Here is a 27,191-nt window from a genome sequence, read left to right on the forward strand (position 1 = left end):
ATGCGGCGGAGAATCCGTGCGCGGAGGGAAGGAAAGTTTTTTTTTTAAATTCACCATAAATCTAAATATTGTGCTAGAGACTTCAAATATTTCAAAATGAAGATAAATGACTGAATATTACTAGATTGTAAGAGTTTTAGCTTACAATTGCGTTTTTTGACTATTTCGGTAGAGTCTAAGTTGACCGAACGTGGTTTTTTTTCTATTTATCATGATTTATATGCAAATATTTCAAAAATGAGAAAAGCTACAACCTTCAATCATTTTTTGTTGTATTCTACATAAAATTGCGCACATTTTCATATATAAAACTTTATGTAATGGCTAATTTAAAATGGTGCAAACATTACAACAATCGCACAAAAAAATTTCGGATTTTTTTTAGAAGAGTTACCGCGTGGACATAAGGGAAATTTTTTTTTTTTTCATAAATTCACCATAAATCGAAATATTGTGCTTGAGACTTCCAATTTGTTGCAAAATGAAGGTAAATGATTGAATATTACTAGAATATAAAAGTTTTAGCTTACAATTGCATTTTTCGACCATTTCGGTAGTCAAAGTTGACCGAAGGTTGAAATTTTGGCACTTATAGTTATTTATATGAAAATATTTCAAAACTGATAAAAGCTATAACCATGGGTTGTTTTTAGTTGTATTGTGCATGAAATGCGCACATTTCCATATATAAAACTTTATGTAACGGCTAATTTAAAATGGTGCAAACATTACGACAATCGCACGAAAAAATTTATCGGAAGAGTTGCCGCGTGGACGTAAGGAAAAAGTTTTTTTCATAAATTCACCATAAATCGAAATATTGTGCTAGAGACGTCCAATTTGTTGCAAAATGAAGGTAGCTTACAATTGTGTTTTTCGACCATTTCGGTAGAGTCAAAGTTGACCGAAGGTTGACATTTTGGCACTTAACGTTATTTATTTGAAAATATTTCAAAACTGGTAAAAGCTACAATCATGAGTATTTTTTGTTGTATTTTACATGAAATTGCGCAAGTTTTCATATATAATACTCCATGTAACGGCTAATTTAAAATGGTGCAAAAATTATGTCAAAGTGACAAAATAATTTCTGAGATGTGTCACTGATACTTTTTAGTGCGATAAGAAAGAGATTCGCGCTTGCGCGCCTGCCTAACGATTGTAAATAAAACAATGCCTTGATCCATGAGCTCCCAGCATCCTCCAAGGCACGTGATTCAAAAGTTTTTGCCTGGTAGGCCTATGTATTTTTCCGCAAATTTTTAAAAAAATTTGTTTATGTCGACATTTAATATGTCCAATCGGCACCAAGGAGACAATTTATGTCAACGTTTAATACAGTAGTACCTCGAGATACACAATTAATCTGTTCCGAGGCGCCCTTCTTATCATGAGTTTTTCATATCTTGGACCACATTTTACATGTAAAATGGCTAATCCGTTCCAAGCCCTCCAAAAACACCCCAGTAAATTTCATAATAAAGCTAAATTGACCTATAAACAATGAAATACTATAACAATTTGGACCATTCAATACCTAAATTAATAACAAAATGCAAAATAACCTGTAAATAAAGTGAATTAGTGTACATGGTATACAAGAAATACTGTAAGTAAAATGTGGAAGCTTACGTTTCGAGTGAGGCTATCTCCGAAAGTGGCGACAGAGGAGGACAAACGGCAGATACGTACACTTAACTTTACGAAACATAAAAAAATGTCAGAAAAACAAACTAAACTTTACAAAACACATTTAACAAAACTAACACTTAACTTTACAAAAAACTTAAAATAAAATTTATTTTGTCTTTTTTTGATTTTTACATTTCTTTTTACTTTTTTATACTTTACGTAATTTCAATTTCTTCACCACCGAATGGATGCCAGTCTGTTTACGGAATTTTTCGAACCACCCATGAGAAGCCTTGAACTCTGGCGTTGCCGTTGATGTCCCCTCTCCGCCGTCGTCTTCGGCTTGGACAATCAAATCGCTGGCCTTCTGGCAGATTCCCGTCTCGGTTATCATATCGCCATTGGTTTCTTTGTCCTCAATCCATACAAGAAGCAGCCTTTCCATTTCATTATGCACATGGCTCCTCTTGGAGAAAATAGTCACGCCCTTGGAAGGTGTAGCTGCTTTGATGGCTTCCTTCTGCTTAAGGATGGTGCCTATCGTCGACGGATTCCGGCCGTATTCCTTAGCGATCACACTCAACCGCAAGCCAGCTTCATACTTTTTTATTATCTCCATTTTTGTCTCCATAGAAAGCATTCTCTTCTTTCTGTGAACTTCAGCAACTTTCTTGGGACTCGTGACTATACTGTACGTAATTAAGTTATGTAGTACGTATACTAATTAGGTTCTCACACAACACGAGAAAGTAGCACAATGAAATCACTAACGAATTTACGTTACTAAACAAAATCGTTGGACTGAACGAATGCCGCGTGTGTACGATAAAGATGTTGGTACGAAGAGGCCGAGATAGGTACGCCACCACGTACGTATAAGATGCATGATGGGAGGGATGCTGTCCTATAGGAGAGAAGGATCTCATGGCGGTGACTAGCATCAGGAACCAATGGGAGAGCAGGAGGATGGTGGGGAGTCTACTAGTACTAAGATGGTGGCGCGCGTTTCAAAATTGTTATCTGGGCGAATCTCGGACTTTCAGAAACCTTTCGTATCTTGAAAACTTTTCGTATGTAGAGCCGTTAAATTTTTCGCATTGGCTTTCGTATATCGAGTTTTTCGTAAGTTGAGCCTTTCGTATCTCGAGGTACCACTGTACATCCAATCGGCGTAAGAGGGTTAAGTACAGATACTTGACGTTGCCAGTAAGGTATGCTCAGTGTTGCCTAAGGTATGTAAATGGGTCGATACTACTTTAGTACTGGTAGTAGCAGCACGGTAGGTATTACCTTCAAGGTAGGACATGAGAGTCTTCTTCCTAACTTACTTTGTTTCATCCTCTCATGTATGACCACCTATAGATGTATGTAGATTCTCAGGGTTACTAGCAACTATCTTAAATAGTATATGATAAGCGTCAAGTCAGAACACGTAAGCACCTTGTTTTTCTCTCATATAGGCTCTCCAACTTTTATTCCCTGTACTGCACAGAGCCTTGGGTCATTATCAGTGAGCTCAGCACATATCTTTCAGGTTACAATCAGCCTTCTGGTGTATTCATTTATTTGATTCTCCATCCTGATATGTGATGCAGGCAGTACAGGGTATGGTGAAACTAGACTTATTTTTGAAACAAAATTTTTTTTTTCACACACATAAGTAAGGAAGGTGGCTGATGGGTACCCGAGAATTGATACATAGTTGTACTATCACTCCTTGTCCGCTATGTGCTATGCATAATACTGCAGTGTCTGGGACAATTGAAGATGAATTAACGATGCATGTAGACTTGGTCTTTGAACCAGGTAATAGCTCAAAAATTAATTTTTACATTATGTATATATAATCAGAGTGATGGATTTTATATGAAAATATCAGTTTTGTAGTTAAAAATCTTAATTCTTGTATTTGTTAGAAGTTTTGTCAGTTATAATTAAAAACAGGTGTTTTTGTTCATAATATGCATACATTCATATGGAACAAGCCTAAAAGAACTGCCTTGCAATGCAAGCATCAGGTGAATAAACATACTAATACATAAACATTAACAACAGTTTTATAGTAAAAACTGAAAGACCACAGGCACTGGTCATCGTGGTATTTTGTTAACTCAGTAGAATAAGGATACTGACTATTCACAAAGTAGCATGCACTACTTATTGTGCAGGACCAAAGAAATTATCGCGAATTTATTTTTGAAGTAATTCATGTAAGATGGTTAAACATTTTCTTTGAGTGAAGGTCAGAATTATAATTACCAGTATTAGAAAAATGTTACCACTGGTTTGAGCAATGTGGTAACATTAAAAGATCCTGGAAACTGTTCAATCACAACAGGACAACAATATTGCAATGCTACAATAACAGTATGACAGATCTCAATCTGACAACATTATTAGTGATTGTTGGCTGCCGAAAAATAACACTTGCAGTTAAAGACAACACCAACTTTTGTCTCGTCTTCTGATTCATTCAGCACAGTGTTATCTGTGCACAGCCAGTCATGGAGTGAGAGCATAGATCAGCTAATAGGTAATGTCAGCTTTTCTGGAGAACTGCATGCACCACTGGCTGGTCTGCTCCAAATTTCTCTTAGGGGTAGCTGCACCTGCAACAACAGTTGTATTACCTGCATACTGTACTATCTTATTTTCTAGGCCATCAATCATGTCACTAGTAAAGACTAAAAACAGCAAAGGTCCCAGAATACTTCCCTGTGGAACACCAGACAAGATAGGTCTAAGCTCAGTAAAAACACCGACAACAAGTCTCTGCTGCTGGTTGCTTAGAAAACTGTGAGTAGGCCGTAAGCTATAAGTAGGTTGTAAGTCAGAGTCTGCGAACTATTAATATACATTGTATGGCAAAGAAAGTGCTGTACTAATGTTTTACAAAAACAGGTTAATTTTTTTTATTGTGGGCATCTTATATATGCATGAGCAGGAATTTCTTTTTGTTATTGAAAATATTTGATGCCATTCTCAGAATTAGTACTGGTACTAATGCTACAGTATTTCAACTGTTATGAGACACAGTAAGTTTTGAGTCTGGGAAATTTCCTGTATGAGATGGACATAAATATTGATTGAAGAGAACTGAAAATACCAGTAGGTTCTAGTATAATTAAAAGCTAGTTGTTCATATACGGAACAAACCTTCGGTCTTAACATTAGGATTTACTAGCGCCAAGCTGGAAACCAGTAGAATTAAAATTACACTTGTGAGATCAAGGGACTATTAGCATCTATACCAGGTCACGGGGCATGTATACCCAGAATGCCCTCGGCGTCCTGTGACCCACCAGTTATATTCCTACCGCCTTTAAGATAAGACGTGTTTACTGTCTATCTGATTTAAAGCCAGTTTTCAGTTTGCCCGTTTTTTATCCATTTCATTTTTCTTATTACTTTTTCTTTCTCTGAGTGTGCTCTGTGAGTGTGATCAGTAAGAGCGTATAAATGGTGTGATGGAAATTTTCGCTTCACCATCGGGATCTTCTGCCATTACGAAGAGGAGACAAAGGAAATGCCCTGGAGTCAGTGGCTTTCCATTTTCTAGATTCCTAACTTTGGTGTTGATGGATCCTCATCCAGCGTGTAGTAGGTGCAGGGAAAACGTATGTACGATTACTAATCCATGTTCTGTTTGTCGGGGTTGGTCGGTGGTACAGTGGAAAAAGTTTTATGAGAAAGGCCAGTACAAAAGGAAGTAGGTGACGCCATCTTTGGATGACCAAACCTTACCGGCTTCTTTTGTATCGGCAATAAACCAGACTGCTCCATTATGTTTTGCCACCTGCTTTTGATTTGTCCCATATCCCTTCGGTTTCTCCTAGCGATTCGTTATCGGAAACATCAGGAGGGGTTTTGGGTAATTTTATGCATAATATGTACACTCCTTTGTTCCCAGCAGGTAGGGGGGGAGCTTCGCCATCATCGCTAGGCCTACCAGGCATACCAACCTTGGAGGGTTTGCTGTCGCATTATATGGCGTCACGATTCCAGCAGGGTCCAGCAGCGCTGAATGTTCCTCATCCCCCTGGCTTACAATTTATGGGAAATAATGCTGCAGCTATGCCATCAAATTCTATGTTTACAGTGATGCAGAACGTGGGGGGTAGTTTGGCGGCAAACGTGCGGATGCCAGCAGCAGCCGCACAGTCTCTCCCTACAAGATTGGCGACGTCACAACATACGTCACACACCGGTATGGCAGACGCGATGATGTCACAGACTTCTGCTTCTCGGCCTACTTTGCTGCACCCGGACTCAAATACGCTTTCTGACTCGGCAGTGTACACTGTAATGAGGAAATTACAGGATATAGAGAAGAGAATGGCTAAGAAAGACAAAAAGAAAAGGCGCGATTCGTCTTCTTCCTCTAGTTCGGCGTCATCGCTAAGTTCGATGACGTCACGGCAAGCGCCAGTCAAGCGTTGCAGGATTCAGGATTTCGTGACTGATCCTCGGGCTAAGAGGAGAAGAGTGAATTCTTCTTCATCTTCAGACCAGGACTCCCAGTCAGCAGGAAAGTCGGGAAGTCAGTGGCTGGTAAGCACAAAGCTAGCGGATGAAGCTGTTTGCAAGAGTCCGAACAAGCGAGAGAGGCGACGGCCGATGGACTAGCGGCCGACGCGGAGTTGCCAGTACAGATTACAGAGACTACGATACCGCTGGCAAAATCAACATTGGCGGCGAAAGGTGCAGCAAAGAATAGAATGCAGGTTCCAGTGTCGCCCAGTATGTTAGAGCCAGAGGAAGGAGAAAACCAAGAGTTTCTGGCCTCGTATGCGGAGGTGATTGATTTGATTCGTCAATTCAATAACCTTTAGGAGAAGAATTGACATGGTATTTGGATTGAAAAGGGATACCAAGGTGTCTTATGAATTGCCTTGTTCGAGTCATGCGGACTCTGTTTTACAACACGTAAACGCACGGATTGCAGGAAGAGATAATTCCTTAAGATCTAATAGATCATTTAAATTTATTCCTCCTCCAATGATGAAACAAAGGAAATATTATACGACACCGACGGTCCCTTTGCTGTCTAGGCAAGTGAACCCTAATGTGGTAAGGTTAAGGCCTGGTTAAAATGGAGTGTCCTTTGATGACTTACCAAGAGGCTGCTACGTTAGAAGCAACAGCTTCTTCTGTCTTTCAGACTGCTTCTTGGTTAGATCTTTGGTCAACAGCAGTGGCGAAGGTTGCATCCTCAGAAGTGACAAGAAAGGTAGTGGATGAATCATTGTTCATTAGATTACTACAATCAGGTTCCAAAGCGATTGTGTACTTGACAAACTTAAGTGCCAATGTTTGGGCAAATATCCTGTTAATGAGGAGAGATGCAGCGTTGGCTAGACTAAGCCGCACTGTTGATTTGGATTCCCTGTTAGCGATGAGGAATGGGGATATCTTGGAGTCGTAATTGCTGTTGCCAGAGGTCATACTGGAAGAGGCTATAGATAGAAGAAGGATGGACACTAACGATAGATTGGTACAGCAGGCAGTTAGGAAAACGTCTAACAGTCAAGCTACCTCTATGGAGGTAAGGCAACAGCAAATACCTCGGAAGAAGACAGTGAGACATAACATCCCTAATATAGCAACAAGACCCTCTTCCCCAAAGAGGTTAGTTCATCGGCCCTTTCACAATAGAAACAACAGAGGAAGGGGGAGTAAGGGAAGAGGGAGAGGCTCAAATTACTGGAAGGTGTGGCAAGAACTGGGAGCAGAGCAGTGGGTGGTGGATGTTCTCAGGGTCGGGTATTTGATTCCGTTCGAGGTAACCCCGCCCCTGACAGAACACATTACCTCACCTCGCTTATGCTCAGGAATCTCAGAAGGCCATTATTCTGCAAGAGGAAGTGAAGAAATGATGGAAAAAAGGGGCTGTAGAACAAGTATCCAGTCCGTCAAAGGGCTTTTACAGCAGGATTTTCCTGGCACCCAAAGCCAACGGGGAGTGGAGGACAGTAATAGACCTATCAACATTGAATCTGTTTATAAGAAAAACCAGTTTCAAAATGGAAACTCCAAAAAACGGTTCTACAAGCAGTCAGCATCAAGGACTATGGTGACAATCGATCTGAAGGACACATACTTTCAGATACCAGTCCATCAGTCTTCAAGGAAATTTCTCCGCTTCAGTCTTGCAGAGAAAGCTTTCGAATTCAAAGTCCTGTGCTTCAGGTTGACAACATCTCCTCAAGTTTTTACAAGAGTGTTGACTCTCGTGTCGACGTGGGCGCATGCTCAGGGGATCAGGCTAATAAGATATCTAGACAATTGGCTGGTGATAGCGAAGTCCAGAGAGAAATTACTCAGGGACAGGGCAACCCTCCTGCAGTTTTGTCACAGTCTAGGTATTGTGATAAATCAGGAAAAGTCACAGTTGGATCCAAGTCAACGTTTGGAGTATCTGGGAATGGTTATAGACACAATAAAAGCCTAAGTATTCCCGACAGACCAGAGAATAGAGAAATGCAAACAAGTGGTGAATGCCTTTCTGGGAAAACAAACAGTCAGCAAGCCAGTGGCAGGTAGTACTGGGAATCCTAACTTCCCTGGAGAAGCTAGTACCACAAGGAAGGCTACACCTTCGATCTCTACAATGGAGGATGAAGGAGTTTTGGTCACCAATAGTAGATCACCCGTACAAGCAAATTCCCTTGTCGGCAGAAGTGAAGAAAGACTTGCTGTGGTGGGTGAATGACGACAATCTGACAGTGGGTGTCCCTCTTCAACAACCCTCCCCGGATCTCTTGCTGTTCTCATATGCGTCACTAGAAGGCTGGGGAGCCCATATGGAGGAGTTGATGGTGTCAGCAAAATGGAGTTGCGAGGACAGAGAACTCCATATAAACGTGCTGGAGTTAAAAGCAGCGTTTCTAGCTCTACAGGAATTCAGGGAGAGAGTGAAGGGACATTCAGTGGTATTGATGTCAGACAACACCGCAGTAGTAGCTTATATAAACAAACAAGGAGGCCTAGTTTCTCGGCAGTTACATGTGATGACAGTTCAACTTCATCAGTGGGCTGTAGAGAACTTAGTAGACATCAGGGCCAGATATATTCCGGGAAAAAGAAACATAGTGGCTGACAAGTTGAGCCGCAGGGATCAGATACTGGGAACAGAGTGGTCCTTGCACCAACAGGTAGTGGACAGGCTGCTCATGTTGTGGGAAAGGCCGATCATAGACCTATTCGCAACCAGGTACAGTGGTCCCCCCGTATTCGCGGGGGATGCGTACCAGACCCCCCGTGAATAGTTAGAACCCACGAATGTTTGGAACCCCTATAAAAATGCTAAAAACAGCCTATTTTGTTAGTAAAACTCAAGAAAAACCCACTAAAAATTTTCATACATGGTTTCTTTAATAGTTTTATCACAAAAAGTGCATTTTATGATGAAATTCATAAAAAAAAACCAGGAATTTGTGGATATTTATCATAGAAAAATACCGCGAATAATGCAGGGAAACATTCCCAAGAGAAATCCGCGAATGTGTGAGTCCGCGAATCTGGAGAACGCGAATACGGGTGGTCCACTGTACAACAAAAAGTTGGAAGTGTACTGTTCGGTAGTCCCAGACGTAGAGGCAGTAGCAGAGGATGCGCTACAACACCCTTGGGACAATCTGGACGTGTACGCATTTCCTCCATTTTGTCTAATCCGTCAGGTTCTGAACAGGGTAATGCGGTCTCAGAACCTCAAAATGACCCTGGTAGCTCCGTTATGGCCGAAGGCAGAGTGGTTTCCAGACCTGCTGGAACTCCTAACAGACATGCCGAGAGAGTTACCCCCTTGGAGCAACCTACTATGTCAGCTGCACATGGAGAGGTACCACCAGTTGGTGAAGTCCCTATTGCTTCACAGGTGGAGACTGTCACAAAAAGCAGCAACTCAGATGGCAGGAAATATCAGAAAATCATCTGCGGCAGTATACCAAGGAAAGTGGTCGGCATACTGTGATTGGTGTCGTAGAGGGAAATTGTCTCCACTCGGTACCATTATTCAGCAGTTAGCAGACTTTCTGGTATATCTCAAGACAGAAAGACATGTCTGTATCTGCAGTGAAGGGGTACAGGGCTGCTCTAGCCTTAGTCTTACGAATGAAAGGGGTGGACATTTCGTCTTCATGGGAGTTGGCCATGCTGATGAAGAGCTTTGAACAGTCATGTCCACCAAAGGAACTAAAAGCCCCAGATTGGGATCTGACCATGGTACTGAGTAGTCTGACAAAACCCCTCTACGAACCACTAAGGCAGTCCACAGATAGGAGCCTGACCCTGAAGACAGTCTTCTTATTGGCCCTAGCTTCAACCAAAAGGGTGGGGGAGTTACATGGCCTGTCATAACTCATATAAAGCACTCGAGGTTGGAAGTCAATGGTATTAGAGTTTGTTCCAGAATTCGTGGCCAAGACTCAAAACCCAGCACTAATGGATGGCAGATTCAACTCCTTTTCCATACCTTCCTTGGTAGACTTTGTAGACAATGACAAAGATGAGATGCTTCTGTGCCCCGGCAGGGTACTAAGAGAGTACTTAAGAAGGACAAGGCACCTCAGGCCGGGGTGCCGGAGGTTATTCGTAAGTACAGGACGGAACAAGAAGGAAGTGTCCAGGAATACAATATCGTTTTGGCTAAGGGAGATGATCAGGAATGCCTACATGACAGAAGACAGGGAGTCAAATAGCCAGGAGAGAGCTAGAGCTCATGACATCAGGGGCTTGAGTGCTTCTTTGGCATTTAAGAAGAACATGTCTGTGGAGAGAATTCTGAAAGCTGGTGTTTGGAAACGCCAAACAACTTTCACCTCATTTTATTTAAAAGACGTTGCCCATAGATCCTTGGACACTTTTTCCTTGGGTCCAGTGGTGGCGGCCCAACAAATGATATAGCTCATCCAGTACCCCTGGCGGGTCAGTTGTGTCTAGTCTAAGGTGAAGGTATGAAAGTAGAATGAATGGGATGACTGGTCTTTTTTCTTTACTACTTTCTTTCTACTCCTTTAACTACGGGCAGTATGAAGGAGAGTACTGTCATATGCTGGAACGGACTAGATGCAGGTGAGGTGGTCAGCCATACTGTGAAGTTAGGTTATGGTATACTTTTCAGTAGCAAAACACCCCTCTAGTTAATAGGGAAGAGAGGGGCGAGGGTGGATCCAGATACAAGGGACAAGAGTAGTTTGTTAGAAGGGAAGGTTCTCTGCTCTCCCATAATGTGTAAACCATAGAATGGTATCAGCACCCAGTGAAGGAAACCAATAAGTAAGTCTATCCTAATGTTAAGACCGAAGGTTTGTCCCGTATATGAACAAATACCAAATTTGTGACTAATTTGTATTTTTCATAACTAACAAACCAGAGGTCTTACCAGGTAAAGGCCCACCTCGAACCACCCCTCTAGCAGTCTAAACGGGGTTAAAAATATAACTGGTGGGTCACAGGATGACGAGGGCATTCTGGGTATACATGCCCCGTGACCTGGTATAGATGCCAATAGTCCCTGGATCTCACAAGTGTAATTTTAATTCTACCGGTTTCCAGCTTGGCGCTAGTAAATCCTAATGTTAAGACCGAAGGTTTGTTAGTTATGAAAAATACAAATTAGTTACAATTTTGGTATATTTAAATAGTAATTAGGTTACCTTCAATATTTTTTTGTTTTATTTATCAAGGACCATTTTTGTTTTTAAGTTTTGCTCTTAAGTATTTAGCATCATGTCATTTATAGAGCTCTATAATCCTGCTTTTCATCCACTTTGAAGAGTTAGTAGTTTACTATTGTGTAGGTTTGTTAAATTCTTTTCCTATAAAGCAATTGCACTTGCAGCTTTAAGCATAACTATTGTACTGTACTTAAGACATGCTCATAGGAAAGGGTTCCACTTTATGGGTATTTTGGGCTGCTCAACAACTTTTCTTAGAAATCAAATTTTGCCTCATTGATCAGTCTTCTTTTGCACTACATTTAGTTGCTTATGCTGTTTTGTGACCAAATAACCACTTTTCAAACCTTAGGCTGTGCCTGAACCTCCACACCGTGGCCTCCCACAGATTTGTGGTTTGAATTTTCTGGCTTGAGAGTACAGTCAAGTATGCTTTTCTATCCTTTGCATGCCCATTTATTTATCTTGCTCTTTTTTCATCTGAGGTTTCTATTCCATGGATATTGCTAGGCAAGTTCATGGCTTCTTGGCTTGTTCCATACAAAAGTATGCTTATTCATTATAAGGATTTGCTGTTGAGATTAGGTAACCAAGTGTAGTTCTTTTGTGATCACTTATACAAGAGTTTATTTCATAAATTATCGTACATTGCAGTTTCGTGTTATTGCTTCGCCACAACTTTTGTTAGTGTGTTTAAACATAACAGTTTCAGATGGTTATTTATTTTACTTTTAACACAATATATAAAATTATAAGGTATATCTGGTCATGTTTAAGATTTAATGATGTGATGCTGGAGATTGTTAGTAATTAATTAGGGATTACTCGATGTAGATTTCATGGTTTTTTTTTATTTAATATTAAGATTCATGGTAGTAACCATATATGAAGTAAATAATTTTAAATAATTAAATGTATATTTCTAAATGAAAAAATTTATGATAATCATTTGATTGGCAAATTTAATTTAAAAAATCATGGTAAAATTTGTAGGTCTAAGCTTAACAAAAGCTTAACAAGAATGCGTTTGTAATTGTCACTTACAAATATTGCTGAAAAATGTGGTTTGAATTTACTTTACGGTTGTGGAAATGTATAAAATTTGTTGTAACTTCATGCTTCGCTTTTCAAGATTCAGTCTATTAGGCTAAACCTTTGAGACTTGATACTTGATAGACTTTGTTTGCTGGACAAATTGTTTTTCTAACTGATATAGTCATTGAGGTATGTATAAAAATTTACATAATTACATAAAAGTATCTGGTCATGTCATTTATGTTGAATGGCTGGCTTTCCATGTTGTAGGTAAAAGAAAGAAAATATCGAAGTTATACATCTTTTTGCAGATCAAGTACCAAGGATTTTATTTTTAGGAAGAGTGTTTTATTATGTACATATGAGGACTCTAGTGTGCTCTGTTTTAGTTTGTTTTTGTGTATGAATTTAGAATCAGATATAAATAGCTTGTCTCTTTTGCCATTGATTAAGAATGTTCTTCAGTGGTTACTTGCTGGGATGTAATAGTAATGTGAAAACAAAAACTGGAATGCTAAAGATATTACCATGGTATTGTTTGGTGTTCTATAGTGTACAGTCATGTTGAAAAAAAAATAGCCATATTTTACATAAAAGTTTTCTAATATTTCTTTTACAGAAATTAGAGGAAGAATTTGAAAAACAGCTTAATGAACAGGAGCAGTTTTATGGAGCCTACTTAAGCCGCGGTGTAGATTCAAACATGACACCCTCTCAGTCCACATCTAGCCTGGCCCGTTCTAATGCTTCTTAGATTGGTTGGTTTCTTGATGCAAGATATGCAAATATAGTCATTATTGTGAACTTCTCAAAGAAATTAGTCCTAATTATGTGTTCAGGTTTATTGATTATCATGATATAGATGAGTTTACGTATTTACATGGGTTAATGGTATCTAGCAAGGGTCTTTAGTACCATTATGGTTGTCAAAATGTTTTTTGTGACTAACACCCATGTAAACATTTATGATTTTATTTACTTTAAAGTAGGGGAGTAGTAGTGAAATCTCCTTTACAAAGGACTGCCAGGAACTATTCATGGGAACGTTAATTATACTATCACATTAGTGATTTTTGACCATGCTCTGGTTTAGTTGGTAACAAGTGACTACTGGATTTGGTTGGATGAACTTCAGTAATGCTGGCTTAGCTTTTTATCTAATTTATAGAAACTATATAAACTCATTTGTGCTTTTTTGACAGTCGCCCAGTTCACAAGTTCGCATATGTAATATGCTTTCTTAGTCAACTCCTGTAATGTATGACAGTACCTTATTGGTATTGATAGTTGTGTCGATACTTCTTTCTGAAACTTTTTATTTATTGATTATCAAATACTCCGGAAAAGAAGCACAAACCTTATCTGTTAAGGATTAATGGTAAACTGTGTCTTACAGATTAGTGAAAATTCATATTCATTCATGACCATACATTATCTGTTTCTCCACATCACATAGTGATCTGTATTTGCTGCAAACCACCTCATAGGATAGTCATTTCATCTTAGTCTCAGCTGTTGAGAAATTTATAGGTCAGGCATTTAATTTTAAGCAAAATATTTATTTTGATTATTAATCTTTGCCCGAATTAACCTTTCAAAAATTATTTTGTAAGTTCCCCATATTGCTTTAATACAGATTTATGGTAGTATTCAGTAATGACTGTGCCATACCAAGCAATTTTTCAATTAGTAAATTGAGTCATTGGTAAGGCCATACAATAATCTTTGAACAAGGAAAAAAAATTATACAATTATGTGCGATTGTGCTTTGATAAATGAAAATTAAGAGTGGAAACAAATGTTGCAAACTTTAGTGGAAGTGTTGATTAATTTAGTTTATGGTGGTTTGTGGTAAATGCTCTGGCATCTCATTTCAGGTTTACTGAAACTAATAAGCACAACATAACATGAGATTCATATTGCAGTAGTGTTGAATTTTAGGAAAAGAATAGTTTCTGGAATGTATATTCATTATAAAACCGCCTTTTCTCTCCTCAATACAAACATTGCCTGAAAATATGTTGGAAATGAATGGTGTGCAATTGAATTCCATGGCTGTTTTGAAGATGCAATAAAAAACTGCTATACTTTTAACCATTTTATGACTCCAGACTGGTTCAACTTGAATTATACCCATGTATGTTTTTGTCATTATACCTTAAAATTAAAATTAAAAATATTTGTGAGTATGTGCTTCTACCAGTCTAGGTGATGTCCATTGTTTTGCAATTTGGTTTTTTTTTTTTTTACTTTAATCTGTCATTATTAATATAAATACACTTATGAACACAAATGTACGCTTTAACAATCATGTAATGTTTCATACATATCTATATACACTGCTGTATTCCAGTATTAAAGAAATATGTTTGGCCTGGCTGTGATATGAGTGCCACCATCTGTCTTTACTAAAGTTGTGTTGCTCAGTGGAATTTACCATTGACCTAAAAAGGTAAAGGTGTAATTTACAAATATTGCCTAGGGCAGGTAAAAAATTCAGTGCTGAATTTGCATTGAATTTGAAGAATTGCTATGACATGTTTTCAAATATACATGCATCCAATGTAGATGTAAAAATATAATCTTGTAAGCAGTATATTGTTATTGTTTACAGTAAATTCCAATGAAAAGAACAAAAGCTGAAGGAAGAAAATAATTAAATTACCAACAGATAGAAAAAGTGTTAATGAAAACTGTCACCTAAAAACTGAAGTTGACAGGACAGGCTCATTTGGGTAAATGGGGAATCAAAAATAAAGAGAAGAAAATTCATCAGGCTACCAGCAGAGAACTATAAAATTGTAAGGGTTCATCTGAAATATGAGAAATGTAAAAAGTGAGGACGAAATGCAAAACCAATAGATTGACCAGTGCTTGTGACAAGATAAAGAAATTATTGCTTTTCTTCAGATCACTATGGTGTTCCATCCTCACATGAGCAATTTTGCTTTACAAAAACAAAATTTATAATGGTAGTTACTTAAAGTTGCTTAGGTGCAGGTATTATGAAGTGTGATTTATGGAAAACAGCATTCATATACATTACATATTTAGAATGGATGCAATGGTTGTTCCTTGAATTGAAGGTATAGTGTGACAGCCAAAAGCACCCATATGGGTAACTGGCTTTTATATAATCCATACCAATAAGTTTTTAGTGGAAAATTAATCTAGCTACTCTTGGTACACAGCAAAGATCTAAATTGGTGATAAGGCAAACATCAAGGAAATAACCATCTTAAGAAATTAGCTCAATAGTTTTTGAACGCAATGTTAAGAAATTGAACGTAGATCTAAGGGATGAGTATTGTTTCAATGTCCATTAACATACAAGTGCAATCAACTTTCCATGTTTGCAGGCTTTTTCATTCAGTGATTTTCTTGATAAAATTGGGTAAGCAAGGATTGCCAATACGTTCATAGGGTGAAGCTTGGTTAATGTTACACTGGCATCTTTCTGCAGGAATAAATTTAAGGGAAATATCTTTGGACTACATTTGGCGTTATGTTTTTTTTTTTCATTCATTATCAGCCACCAAGAATTTTAAAGAAAAATCTATTGCAGTTATCAATTATTGTAACTGATAATATTGATAGATTAAGTTATGGTTCTCTGGTGTCTTGTCTGGACATGGGATATATCACCTATATCAGTTACCAGAACAAACATTATTTTGTTGGAAATCTACCATATTAAATTGTGATTAATTGCTAGATCATAAAATAATATGCATACACAGATTTATTTAATGTGTGTATATTGTATACATACAGTATTTGCATATATGTGTACTGTAATTATAGTAAATACTGTATATAAATATAGTGTGTATATAATATACTCAATGGCAGTATGTGTATATAGAAGAAATGTATTTGTACGTACTTTGAGATAGTTCCATCTTTGTTGTCACTAGGACAGAGGTGTTATACTTTAGGGCTCATATGCTAATTGAAAAAGAATGTGACATGTAGGGAACAGTTACTTTCAGCGCAAGAGGGTTAAAACCTATTGGAACAGAGAGTACCTACCCATATGCTTTGTGGTAATGCTAGCATTCCGTTAACCCCATTCTGGGAATATGCATGATACAGTGCCTCATGTTACATTCTTGGTCTTAACTATGTTTGACTCGTGCCTCTTTTAATTAATTAGATGCTTTATAAAATGTAGTAGGTCAATCTAAGAAGGAAGACAATTCAATTAAAATGGTTATATAAAACAGAATGCAGTTTTAGAACTTGTAAATTTCCTGAAGTTCATGTAAGAAATTTATTTTGTTTGTGATAGATGCTGGTGGCCAAAAGCTGCCTGTTTTCTTGATGAATAATGAATGCAAAACAGGGGCGAGAGCACTGCAGAAGGTTAAGTATTCAAAGAAACATACAGTATCTTCAGACCCCTTCTTGAGACTTCACCGTATTCAGTATTTTGATGACGTGACTAAATAGACATCACTTAGACCTCCTTTTACAGTGAAGTTCAAACTGGTCAAGAAAGAGTCAAATGTTTTATTGATTTAAGAATGTGTGAAATAACAGAAGAATGAATGAAAGAGAAGTGGATTTACAGAAGATTTTGGTGGGCTTAAGAGGAGTCCAGAAGACAAAAGCACTGATGAGTGAAATGAAGTTGTGATTACTTTATCCTGTACAGTTGATAATAATGTTGCAGTGAATCCTATTGTTAATGAGAGTAGCATACGTAAAACTAATTTCAATTTTCACTTAGTAGAGTGTAAGAACTCGGTAGGGGATGTTTAGTTTTAAGATCATTTAAGAGAGCAAGTGAAACATCAGTCAAGTCAAAGGAAATCATTTCCGAATCTTTGAGGCTTCCACTTTACAGCTCAGAGTTGAATGGATTAAACTTTGAATGCTTGCGATTCAGAAACTGTTATTTTAATTAGGCAGAAGGCATGATTTCACCTTAGAGGGGAAATGAAATTGAAGGTCTCTCAAACTTGAAAGAGAGTGATGGAGGAGTTTAAAGGTCCATTAACAGATATTTCTCAGGTGGAAGTAGAAATACTAACACTCATTCTAAACTTGATACTAGGAGAATTATAATCATAGCAACTAATTTCACATACTATTTATATTTTTCTATCCTTTGGGTCACCTTATTTTCCTACACTTAAAAAAACAACCCCTTCCCACCCTGGCAAGATGACAGAAGAAATTTGTATGTATATCTATAGACAATCAATCCTAAATTTTGCAAGGCTGGCGCGCGCGCGCGCACACACACACACACACACACACACACACACACACACACACACACACACACACACACACACACACTCTCTCTCTCTCTCTCTCTCTCTCTCTCTTCTCTCTCTCTCTCTGTGTGTGTGTGGTGTTTCCAAATTATTGGAGAAAACTGCGAATATAACTACTCTTTTATGCACAGTGGGAACGTTATCGTTCTTTCAGAGATTTATTTTATTTCTAAAAATCATACAAGTGAATAACCAGACCTGCAAATGATAGGGATTGACTGTATATATATATATACATAGTGTGTGTGTGTGTGCGCATATTGTGTGTGATGGTGTATAAGTATTGTATGAGTGTAAATATATATATATATATATAAATTCTTATATATAGAAGAGAAGGGAAGGTAGAGGATGTGCTACATCAGTGTAAAAGATTTGATATGTCTCATGAGGATCATAACTTCCAGGTAAGTTTGAATATATTCAGGCATTGATAATAAGATATTTAGGTGTATATTTAAGTGTTCATCAGACTTTTATCATTACTACTAACAAATTTTGGAAGTTAATAGTGTTTGATGTATGTTGATATAACATCTTTGATGTATGTTGGTACAGCTGTCATAATTGTTGGAATTTAATTCATTTTATTGGAATTGTAACAAGCCTTTCATAGACTTATTCTTATTCGTCGTTGCACTACTTTGCAAAATTGTACCTTAATATTTTTGTGGTGTTTATGTGAAATGTAGTAAATGCTCCTTTGTTGAAACTTCTTGTTTGAATTGCTGTATTATATGACTACATTGTATTCTATAATTTACTGTAGTCCCTTTCAGTATTGTACTTAGCATCAATTCTTTGACCTCTTCTTTTTATGGTCCGTACTGCAAAAAGGCACAGTGATGGTGCGAAAGTTTAGCCTTTGAAGTTGTGAAACGATATATTAAGTTCTGTATGTATTCCAGTCTCTACGAGTCAAGCCATGCAATAATGGGATAACCTAGTTTTATACTTCCTAACTCTTGTATGACATTTTATTTGCTTCAATCTCTGATATTGACTGATAGGGTCTCTAAGATGAGTTTTAGTCGTAGGAACCATTGAGCAATGTGGTTACTACAGTATACATGTTAATTGTCCAATTTTTGGACTAGAACTGTAAAGATTTGTGTAAGTTATCTTTAAATATATACTTGTTGACCAACAGTGTATAGAAATAATAAATTGCTTTATTACTCAGTTTTATTGTTTATATAATCATGATTCCTTTTCCCCTATATGGAGTTAGCTTAGTTCCTAATCCCAACTGACATTGGTGAAAGAGCAGATTTCTGATTGCCATATTAAAATCAGATCAAATAAATTACAAACGAGGTCCATCTTTTTTTTATATTCTTTTTAATCTCAGGAAACAATTATGTGGCATCAATAATAGCTGATACTGTAATAGCAAATTACAGCAACTTAACCAATACAAAGATCTCAGGATTGATCCCTGAGAACCAGCCTGAGAAGAGTCTACTTGAGACTTGGAGGTCTGGAAAAACTAACCCCTATTAATAATAATAATAATAACCAATACAATTATGGTAGATGTCAATACAAACAAATGATGTACGTATGAGAATACGTTAACCATTTAAGAATTTAACACATCACCACTGCCTGTTACTGTTCCCGTTTGTAGAACTTACAACATTAATAAATCATAATATGTATAAATACAGTAGCACCTCAACCTATGCTTTAAAAGTGACTTTCTGGTAAGTAACAAATACATATTCTATAGAGTATCACTACTGCTTGAGCTGGAAATGATCATTGAACTTGGTAACGAGGAAAGTACAGGCAGTCCCCAGCTTACGACGTTCTGAGGTTATGACACTTTTCATCAGAAATTATTTCCATGTTTACGACACATGCTCCAGGGTCACAGCGCCGATCCAAAGGAAGAAATATGACTCCTAAATTGCAAAATAATCAATATTTGAAAGTATTTTGATGAAAAAATGCAATAAAAATGCAGTTTACATAGTTTATAATACAGCCAAATAATTAAAAGTAAGGTTTTCTTAGGATTTTTTATGATTTTCCAGCATGCGACGATTTTCGGCTTATGACGCGTCTCAAGAACAGAACCCCCATCGCAAGCTGGATACTGCCTGTAACTGGCAGTTAGAGGAGATAACCTACTGTGTTCAAGACCTTTTTTCCTTTTTATTTCTTCTCTCTCTCTAACTGTCTTATGGTATAGATGTCTAGCTGCACTTATCTGTAAGGATACAGGAAAGGAAGGGAGAGAGCCTTTTTGACTCACGCTCCTCCCCCACCAAATAAACTGAAAAAGACGAGATGGCAACCGTGACTGGTCCTGCAAGCAGATGGGAAGAACACAATTGTACGCCATCAAAATTCATGATGAAGAAGTGTAGGAATGTACTCCTATGCTAGATAGCTGAATCCTAGCAAAACACCTCGTCTGAAACAAAAACCACTAATCTCTTGAGTATCCCAAAACAAAAATTCTGAAAGACTAAAACATTACCACATTCCCAGAAAATGTGTAACTAGATAAAATCAAAGATACATAAAACATTAATATCAAAATACGTACAGGCAGTTCCTGGTTATCAGTGGGACTTGGTTAAAGGAGAACAGGTTTTAGGGCTTTTACCTAGCGCCATAAAATTGGCGCTTTATGGCACCACAACAGACCAAGTTTGTTATCAGTGCCCATGCCTAACAGAAGCGCCATTAACCGGTTATCAGCGACATTAACCGAAACTGCGTCATAAATCGTGGAGTCACAGTTATTGGCAGTTTTTGCTTATCAGCACCCTGCCAAGAATGGAACCCCCACTGATAACTGGGGACTGCCTGTACAAATGTTTTCACAATATCTTCAACATAACAAAAGTAAAATGCTAAAAAATAAAATGTAGATGGTCCCTCTCTCCCTCAAGGGCCAATATTCCCTTGGGAGACAGACCAGCATTACACATAACACAGCCAATGACGAAGCAGAGGAAAAAGGCATGACTATTGCAATTGGCAACTGTCCTAAAGGTAGGACATCACGGGATCATGGAAGGCCGTCTGAAGAAGTTGACACCCACAGGACTTTTGGGCTGGAAAAACCACAGGCTTAGGTAAAAAACCGGCTTGGGGGAGGAGAGCAAAGTAAAATTCAAACTCTCCAAGGCAGTTAAGGCAAGACTGGTGAGTCACGAAGTTCCAAGCCCGGTCAGTGACCAGCATTCACCTCGTATACGCATGAGTTGCAAGATACCACAGATTCATTGTTTTACCATCTTTGATTGTTTTTTAACCGGTTTCCAGCTGGCACTAGAAGATTATCTTATTGTTAAGACCTCAGGTTTGTTAGTTATGGAAAATACAAATCTATTAAAAATTTGTCATTTTTTGTAAGATTGTTGACTGTTTTAGTCACCCATTAAATAATAACATACTACGTACAGTAATAATAATACAGTAGCACATAATAATAGTAATAAGATTAAATAATAATAGTATGGACAGTAATATATTAAATACAGGCAGGCATCGGTTATCGGCAATCCAGTTTCATGGCACTTGTCTGAATTTTCAGCATCAACATACACTGAACCTCACTTGTTGGCACCTAGCCTCGGTTATTGCACCGACCCCCTGTTAGCAGCACAGATAACCAGGGCTTGACGATTTTTGGTAATCGTCATGCTGTCAGGAATGGGAACTGATGAATGATGAAGATATGACTGCACAGCAAAGTAGAGTTACTCTCCTCTTAGGGCACCTTTTCACCTTCTTCGGGAGACACTTAGGGGTTTCAGGAGGCGCTGGCATGTCATGGTATATTTGAACATGTTAGCAAAGGTTGTATGGTAAGGCTGCATGAGCTCATTAGTAGTATGCAGCTGCCTGACTTTTTTTTACAAATTCTTACAGATCATGAAACTGTTCCAATCTTGTTCCAAAAGGTGGGATAAAGGTGCCATAACAGGCTGCTACTTCTCTGTGACTTGCGTTCACGTAACATGACAATAATGCATGCCCTATCCTTGAGTGTCATGATCTTCCTCTGTAACTTAGGCTTTTTTCCAGAAGCTTTTGAAGAAGCAGTGCATTTTGGGGGCATATGCACTCTTTAAAAAAATATACTTTGTCCATAGTACCATACATGCAAAACATGCACAAACAAGAGATAACTAGTGAACTGAATTACTGGGTCATTTGCCTTATACACATTTTCTGGGCTCAGCCGTGTCGCTCCGTGAGCGCGGTAGCAGGGAGTGAGCCGTAGCACGGCTCCCCTTTTCTAAGGGGTTTTGATGTGGAAAAGGCTAATTGGAGAGGCTGCTGTGGTAGTGTTTTGCACTCGCCCCAGATTCATACCGACACCCTTTTAGAAAGGGTGAGCGAGTCAGAATATTCTGGGATGTCCAATTTAGCATTTCTCTGGTATTTTAGCAATAATTTACCTTAGAAATAGCGCTAAAGGAACGTATTTCACTGGGCGACACGGCTTCCTCACCCAGAAATAGATTTTTCCTACGTCAAAATCCCTTATGTTGTACAAACATTAATATTCTGCATATACCTACTGTACATTTTATCAAGTGTTTTGTTGCAAGAAATTTTTAAATATTACATACATAGTGTTGTAGGATATGTAGTAGTTTGTAGTGCATATCTAAAATAAGCAGGACGATGGGAATAGCAGGGTACATGTTTACATCTATGGTACATAGTATTTTCGTCTGTGGTAAGTATATTTTCGTAACTAAATACATTTTTTAAGATGAAAAACGATTTACAAATTTTCAAATTTTACAGTACAGTAATATATTAATGTAGTAAACAAAGCAAAATTTCAACAACATATATTTGTTTTTCCTAAAAGGTGCTTTACCAAAGCTAACTTTCTGCAGAGAAAGAACACAGAATGCCCTGCAAAGTAAGCAATCCAGGGGCACCATTCATTTTCCTTGTCGCTAACTTTGCATTGATTGGCTGAATGCTCAAACAATCTCATAAAGATGGAATTCTGGGAGCCCGCACTTCTTATCTTCCAACTTCACTGCATAGGAAGTATACTGATCATTGGTGTACTCATTCGGAAATTTGCATTTTCAATCAGTCGTGAAGCTCGAGGAGAAGGTAAAACTTCTCGATAGTTGGGAGTACAAAAGTTTTGCTGTGGTAGAGCACCATTTTAATGTTAACAATAGTACGACAAGGTACATTAAGAAGAAAGATGCTGAGATGCAAATGGCTCTAAGTATGAGCTGCTTTGGTGCAAAAACAGTTACAACAACTGTGGGATAAAACAATCATGAAGATGGAATCTGCACTGGATACAAGACTGCTGTAAGAAGAATGTCCCCCTCCACTCCAACATCATTCGCAAGAAAGCACAACAACTGTACCAACAGTGTTTGACTGCTATGGAAGGCAATCATACAGAGGTACAGGAAGGCTGTTATATAGAGGTACAGGAAGGCAGTGAAGAGGGGGAATTAGAATTCTTAGGATTCTATGAACCCGTGCCAAAAGAAGAGGGAGAGCCATAAGCAGGACCATCATCAGCTCCTCAAGGTTTTCAGGCCAGCAAGGGGTGGTTCCACCGATTTCAAAAGCAGTTCCACCTAAAGTCTTTTTCTGCATAGGGAGGCAGCTTCTGTTTCGGCCATGAAATATCTGGAGACGTTCAAGAAAATCATTGAGAAGAATGGCTACCATCCAAAATAAGTGTTCGATATGGATTGATTGATTTATAGATTTTAAGCGTACTTGCCAAGCACTGTGTGTTCAATGGATGAATTGGCCTGTTCTGGAAGAGGATGCTGTCCCAGACATACCTCACGAAGGACGAACCCAAAGCCTCCCGATTCAAGGTCCAGAAGGATAGGGTTACCCTTCTAATGTATGGGAATGCAGCTGGCTTCATTTTCAAACCAGGCCTCATTTACAAGGCTACAAACCCCAGGGCCTCAAGAATAAGAACAAGGCATTGCCTGTGTTCTGGATGCATAACCCCAAGGGCTGGATCACCAAAGTCCTTAGAGAGTACTGGTTCCATCAGTTTCATCGCTCAAGTTAGACAATACCTGAGTGACTTGGGCATGGAGTTCAAGGACTTGCTGATTATGAATAATGTTGGCGGCCACCCTCTCAATCTTTATTACAATTGAGTCCAGCTTAAGTTCCTTCCTGCCAACACTACCTCTCTTTTCCATCCTATGGACCAGGGGGCGATCCGTGCCTTAAAGGCACTCTAAAATCTGATCTCAATGGACAATGACAGTGAATTTACGTTCAAGGATTACTGGTGTAAGTTGAAGATTGCTGCATGTCTGTCTGTCATCAACCAATTACTGAAGGACACGAAGGAGACCCTGAAGCGTGCTGGAACAAGTTGTGGCTGGAGTCTGTTCACAATTATAAGGGCTTCTTTTCTAAAGAAATTCAACGTTCAGCCATTAATAAGGCATTCCAGTTGGTGAGGATTCTAGGTGGAGAAGGTTTCAACGTCACTGAGGATGAAGTCGGCACCCTCAGTGATGCTCACTCTGGCTCCCTGATGAACCAGGATTTGAAAGACCTGGCAAAGGCTACCTGTGAGGAAGAAGACATGCCAAGTTCGGTGGAGGAGGAGGAGGGCCTGACTTTGGAACATCTGTCCCAAATTAAGAGGATGATTAAGGTTATGAAGGAGATGGTTTCAACAAGATCCTTATATGAAATTCTACTTAAAGTTTTCAAATATCCTTAATTTGGCATTGGAGCCCTATAATCAAGCCCTCTTCAGCATGAAAAAGCAGCGACAACAGGTGCCTATCACCATGTTCATCAAATGGACGAAGAAGGAACCTCCAAAGCCTCCACAAACCCCAGAAGAAGTGCTTCCCAAATCACTTTAAGCAGTGCCTCTCGAATTGCCTGAAGTAGTGCCTCTCCAAGTGCCTGAAGAAGTGCCTCTGGAAGGTGAAGAGGAGTCCACAGAGATGCAACTCCTCTGCTTTGCTGTGAAGTCATATCTTCATCGTCATTCATCAGATTGCACCGCAAATTCATCACCATCATCTTTAATCAACATTTATCACTGGTGAGTACTCATATGATTTGTGTGTGTAGTATGTACGTAATCTTAATATGTCTTCTTCTTTCCCACTGTTATCCCTACATTAAAGGGTCAGCTGCCTGATGCGCCTTCTCCACTGCCTTCTATCAAAGGCATCATCCTCCACCAAACATCTTCTCTCCATATCTCCCTTCACTTTATCTCGCTATATAAATCTCTGTCTCCCTCTCGATCTTCTTACCTCTAACAGGTTCCTCTCAAGCCCTCTTCACTCTCTCCTCGTCATCCACCCTCAACACATGTCCATACCATCTCAATCGTCACTCTCTTATCACCTTTGTAATCTTTACTAAGCCTGTCCTTCTTATTTCATAATTTTCCAGTCTCTCAAGCAGCAATATTCCCATAATCCACATCAGCATTCTCATCTCTGTTCTCTCAAGCTCTACTTCCTCTTTTCTTCTTAGAGCCCATGTTTCTGCTCCATACATTAACACTGGTCCTATCACTGTGTTATATATCTTGACTTTTAGCTTGATGGGCATTTTCTTATCACATACCACTCCAGCTACCTCTCTCCACTTCCCTCATGCAGCTTTTACCTTACTGTCAATTTCAGCCTTACATCCTCCCTCTTGGCTTAAAGTAGATCCTAAGTACTTTAAACTTTTCTGCCTGTTTTATAATTGAGCCTCTTCTTTCTTGTATTACTATTCTGTCTATCTTCCTTACTGCTCAGCAAAACCTCTGTTTTATTCACATTTACCCATAATCTTAATATGTATGTCTTAAAAGGCATGGTAGCAAATTGTTAATCTCAGCTCATTCCGGTTAGAGACAGGTTGGTTAGAGACAAGCGCTGGATTCCTCGAAGAATGCTGAAATGAAAAACAGCCAGGAAAGATGACCAAAGCACTTTGAGGTCAGTGACGCCTTGGAAATCATGTGCCTTGGGCTAGGTGACACACAGGGCATGTCTGCGTGTGTGTTCATAACGAATGATATATGACTTTGGTTGTGGGGAATAGGTATTGAGAGAGGGCACTCACTGATTACTTGTGAATGGAACATGCCTGGAAGAGGTGTTGAAGACCCATTGAATAAGGTAACGTAAGAAAGAACTTTGAAAAAGTTAACCTTTGAAGTGAACCTGAGCAGTGGCGATTTCATATAGCGATTTGTTGGCTGCGGTGCATGTTTATTTTATCTTTTATTGGTGGATGATTATTATTAATTTTTGGAGGGGTATTAGGGTTTGTGTGTGCACAAATATATCAATGTTACTGAGGTCAGGGCGAATCCTGAAGTTATAAGGGTTTTCATAAAAAAAGCAAAATGGCTGGCACAAGTGGTAACCAGACCCTGGTTCACAGGGTAACAAGTGTAAATGTGGGTGTCAGCCCGTTCCGTGGCATTGTAGACGGAGTTCTTTCACAACCGGTGCAAACTTTTATTGAGGGGGTGTTACGGCCTCTGAGAGAGGTCCGCTTCAGGTTCGATATGAAATAAATAAAAAAAAAATATTTCAACACCAGTTGAAACTGGGGACACGAATATAGAAAGAAACACTAACACAACAAAGGTTTATTTGCAAGCTTACTAACAAAGGTAAATGCAGAATGGTATCTCCTATTTACAAAAAAAAAACAGAATCTTACACTGTATGAACTGAGGGAACAGCGAGGTAATTCAAATTGAACTGAGGGAACAGCGAGGTAATTCAAATACTTGTGGGCCGGTTTAGGAACTCGAAGCGGTGGCTTCACAAAAGGAGAGCAGCAATTGCAGACGTCCTCTTGACTCTGTATTGCAGAAAATAAAGTCTACTCTTGATACTTGAAAGGCAGGAACTCCCCAAAACCTCTAGCAGGACAATTTCTTCTCTGAAGTCTTCTCAACGTCGAGATAACTCGGTCGTCCACTCCTGAAGATGGCTTGACCAAAATCCAACCAACTCTCGAGCAACTTTTCTTCTGATCCTTCGTCGGTCCCTTTCTCTCTTATCTCTCACGGATGATCTCTGCTGCTGCTGATCTCTCACTGATAATCTGATCTGTGGCTCTTACTGAGGATATCTCTCTGTGACTAACTGGTGATCTCTCTTTTACGATCTCTGCTGCTACTAATTCATCCGTCGTATTTATACGGCATTCTGGGGGCGGGGCCTACAGCGAGCGTCACAGACTCCCGAGATTTCCAGAACTTCTTAGATGAACCTAGACGAGGTATTGCATCAGAAATCGCGGCATTTCTCACGTCACGACGGCGCCTGACGAGTTCCACAACACTCCTGCCGATTCTAGAACCATCATGAGGACAGGTACCTCCAACACAATGCGCTAACGCCTCCTTGCTGCCAAACTTCTAGGAAATGCGTTTTCCTTTCCTTTATCTTTCTTTGCTAGGAAGCAATTACCATCACAGGGGGTGAATAACTATTTAAACGCCAAGGGGATTACAGATGATATTGAGGCACTCACGGAGGCAAAAGCCTTGTTAGATTTCAATAAAGGTGATTTATCCTACAGGTGTAGG

The 27,191-nt window shown here is 38.9% G+C and overlaps 1 protein-coding gene and 1 long non-coding RNA gene across 6 annotated transcripts in view; one reads left to right on the forward strand and one right to left on the reverse strand.

The window, feature by feature from the left end:
* Positions 1-18,811, forward strand: part of LOC135213515 (serine/threonine-protein kinase 10-like) — a 230,948-nt gene extending 212,137 nt beyond the window's left edge. For 4 of the 5 annotated variants that reach the window (XM_064247427.1, XM_064247428.1, XM_064247429.1 and 1 more), the window contains one exon: positions 12,964-18,811. In XM_064247427.1, coding sequence (XP_064103497.1) covers positions 12,964-13,098 — 135 coding nt within the window. In that variant the 3' untranslated portion in view covers positions 13,099-18,811. Of the gene's footprint in view, positions 1-4,290; positions 4,429-12,963 lie in introns of all 5 variants that reach the window. The other variant, XR_010314149.1, reaches the window with a different exon arrangement.
* Positions 18,812-18,840: 29 nt separating this feature from the next.
* Positions 18,841-27,191, reverse strand: part of LOC135213516 (uncharacterized) — a 116,441-nt gene continuing 108,090 nt past the window's right edge. Inside the window, exon 3 of the long non-coding RNA XR_010314150.1 lies at positions 18,841-20,051. This is a non-coding gene — a long non-coding RNA (uncharacterized LOC135213516). The remainder of the gene's footprint in view (positions 20,052-27,191) is intronic.

Source organism: Macrobrachium nipponense, chromosome 43, assembly GCF_015104395.2.
Source record: "Macrobrachium nipponense isolate FS-2020 chromosome 43, ASM1510439v2, whole genome shotgun sequence".
NCBI lineage: Eukaryota > Metazoa > Arthropoda > Malacostraca > Decapoda > Palaemonidae > Macrobrachium > Macrobrachium nipponense.